Source organism: Orycteropus afer, unplaced genomic scaffold (assembly GCF_000298275.1).
Source record: "Orycteropus afer afer isolate SDZICR_OR568_19922 unplaced genomic scaffold, OryAfe1.0 scaffold00130, whole genome shotgun sequence".
Taxonomy (NCBI): domain Eukaryota; kingdom Metazoa; phylum Chordata; class Mammalia; order Tubulidentata; family Orycteropodidae; genus Orycteropus; species Orycteropus afer.
Genome location: NW_006921717.1, coordinates 4,153,123 through 4,155,926, shown reverse-complemented (window position 1 = coordinate 4,155,926; position 2,804 = coordinate 4,153,123). Strand labels below are relative to the sequence as shown.

Sequence of the window (2,804 nt, the reverse complement as noted above, 5' to 3'; positions counted from 1 at the left end):
CATCCCGAGAGCAGAGGCGCTCTCACCCTCCGGCCCCAGCCGTTTAACATCCTCCAGCTGGACCCTCAGAGGCACAGAAGGGAGGCCAGTGGGCCACCTAGGCCCCCGGAGGTGGATCTCAAGTGTCTTTCCTGGGCTACCAGGGCGGCGGGGAGGAGGAATCTATGTATACAAAGGAGGAGGGCAGAGTCTGGCCAGGTGCACCCTCATTTCATCTCATTCAACCAGGAGATCAAACTGCTCAGCAGCTTCAAACTCAGCATTCATGGCCGCGGCCCACTCATCCAGCTCTGATTTCTAGGGAAGAGAAATGGGAGGCAGGTGAGTGGGGGAGGGGGCACAAGGACCAGAGCGTCTCCACCAGGCCCTGCAGGTGCCCCCGAGCTGAGCCCGGCCCACAGGTTCCCGGCGCGTCTCCCCCAGCGGTGAGCTGCCGCGCCACGTGATGGCAAAAGGGAGGCCCTGCCCCGCACTCACCAGGATCTCTGGCACTTTCTTCTTCTTCCGTTTCTCTTTCATGGTTGGGGGAGAGATTCCAGGGAGAGTTGTGTCCGGGGCCCAGGGCTTCACGTGGACGCCAGTGACCTCGAATGACTTCGCGCCCACCACAGGCGAGACTCCAGCCAAATCTTCACCCAGTAGCCCCTCAAAGCCAAAGCAGGAGCGGCGGCCCGGGGTGGAGGTGGAGCTGAGGGGCTCCAGTCGGCTGTACGATCGTCTGACTTTCTTGGCCATTTCCAAGTCTCTGGCATCCAGGTGTCCCCTCCTGGGGCTGCACTGGCTACTCGGGGCTAACAGCATGGGAGTGGTAGCCGGGGTGACAGGCACATTGCACGTCTTGAAGAGGTCTGCCTTAGTAGGTTCCTTGGTAGGAGGATGGTTCTCTTTCTCTAGGAAAAAAGCTATCTGCACCAAGACAGAAGAGAGAAGTGTCCCTGTTACTCAGCTGCACCGCCTCCCTCCAGGGAGGCCCGAGGAGACCTCAGCAGAAGCAACCTCTGGTAACCAATCAGACCCTGAGCCAAATGTGGGGAAGGCAGAACAGACAATTCATCCCTGCTTCTGAGAGTCCCCTTCTGGGACCCAAGAAGACTGCTACCATCGCTGGTGCTATCAGCTGCTTCCAGACTGTGACAGGAACCCAAGCCACTGTTGTCACCTAGTCTCGCTCAATCACTCCTAGCTGTTCTTCCTGCCACCCTCACTGCCTTCTCAGGTCCACCTGCCAAAGCTGACAGAAAGCTTTTCTTAAAAAGTCCATCCAGCCAAGAAGTACTTATTGATCACCTGCTATGGGCCAGGCCCTGTCAGGTGCCAAGGGAACAGCCAGGAATGAAACAAAGTACAACCCTCCCCCCCATGGAGTGTCCACACTGGTGGCAAGTGGGGGAGCAAGGAAGGAGACCCACGTAGCATGTTAGGGGGCATTAGGTGCCATGGAGAGGACAGAACGAGATGGAGGGGAGAGCGCGCTCGTGGTGGGCTGGAAAGTTAAGCAGGGGTCACTGAGAAGGGAAACTTGAGTTACTGCTTGCCTTCAAGGTGAGGGAGTGAACCATGTGGGCGCCTGGAGAAAATGTAGTCCCAGCAGAGGGAACAGAAAGTGCAAAGCCCTGAGGCAACGGTCAGTCAAGGTGGAGGAGTGATGAGGCCAGTGTGGTTGCAATGAGAACCAGAGGAGAGGAACTGAAGGTGAGGTTCGAGAGGTGGTTGAGAAGGGGCCTCAGGAGGTTTGTGGGACCCTGAGACACAGGAGGCCATAGCAAGGTGGGGAACAGGAGTGGCCTGAGCTGACGTGTGTACAGAGGTTTACCTGCTGGGTCCCCATGATCCCATTCGCAGCTCAAATGTCACTTCCGCAAGGAGGCTCTCCCCACCAGACCCCTTCTGCACCACTTCTAGTCACTCCCTGGCACAACGGCCTCTTTTATTACCTGTATACCAACCACCACTGTCTGGTTAACTCTGTCACCCTGTGTGGAATGTGAATTTGGCACAGTGAGGGCTTCCTCTGACTGGCTGACACTGCCTGCCCCACAGACAGCAGAGCCCTGTCTGTAGCAAGTGCTCAATTAGCACCGACCGAATTAACGATACACATAAACCTAGGTGGTGGCCAAGGGGGAATGGGCAGGAAAAACCCCATGACTCCTGGGAAGCATACTGATTATCAAGAGACTTTTGTGGGTCACGAGCTCTAGGGGGACACTGCCCCATGGGTCCTGGGAAGTGGAACAAAACGGGAGTTCTTCCTGACTCCGTCTTCCCTGATAGTCAAGCAACCACCCACATCCTGGAAGCTTTATCTGCTCAGTGTTTCATGACTGTCAGTCAATCCACAAGAATAACTGGCTACCCAACAGACTCCAACAACATATCAAGAAAATCATTCATTATGACCAAGTGGGGTTCATACCAGGTATGCAGGGATGGTTCAGCATTAGATAAACAATCAATGTCCTCCACCACATAAATAAAACAAAGGAGAAGAACCACATGATCATATCAATCGATGCATAAAATCCAACACCCATTCCTGATCAAAATTCTCAGCTAAATAGGAATAGAAGGGACATTCCTCAACATGATAAAGGGCATCTATGAAAAACCAACAGCCAACATTATTCTCAATGGAGAGAGACTGAAACCATTCCTCCTGCGAACAGGAACCAGACAAGGATGCCCTCTGTCAACACTTCTATTCAACTTTGTGCTGGAAGTCCTAGCCAGGGCCATAAGGCAAGAAAGGGAAATCAAAGGCATCCAAATTGGTAAGGAAGAAGTCAAACTATCCCTATTTGCTG

General features: G+C 54.0%; 1 protein-coding gene across 1 annotated transcript in view; it reads right to left on the bottom strand.

The window, feature by feature from the left end:
- Positions 1-216: 216 nt before the first annotated feature.
- Positions 217-2,804, bottom strand: part of CDCA5 (cell division cycle associated 5) — an 8,521-nt gene continuing 5,933 nt past the window's right edge. Inside the window, exons 5-6 of the mRNA XM_007944788.1 lie at positions 478-906; positions 217-297 (exon numbers count right to left, since the gene is read on the bottom strand). Coding sequence (XP_007942979.1) covers positions 217-297; positions 478-906 — 510 coding nt within the window. The remainder of the gene's footprint in view (positions 298-477; positions 907-2,804) is intronic.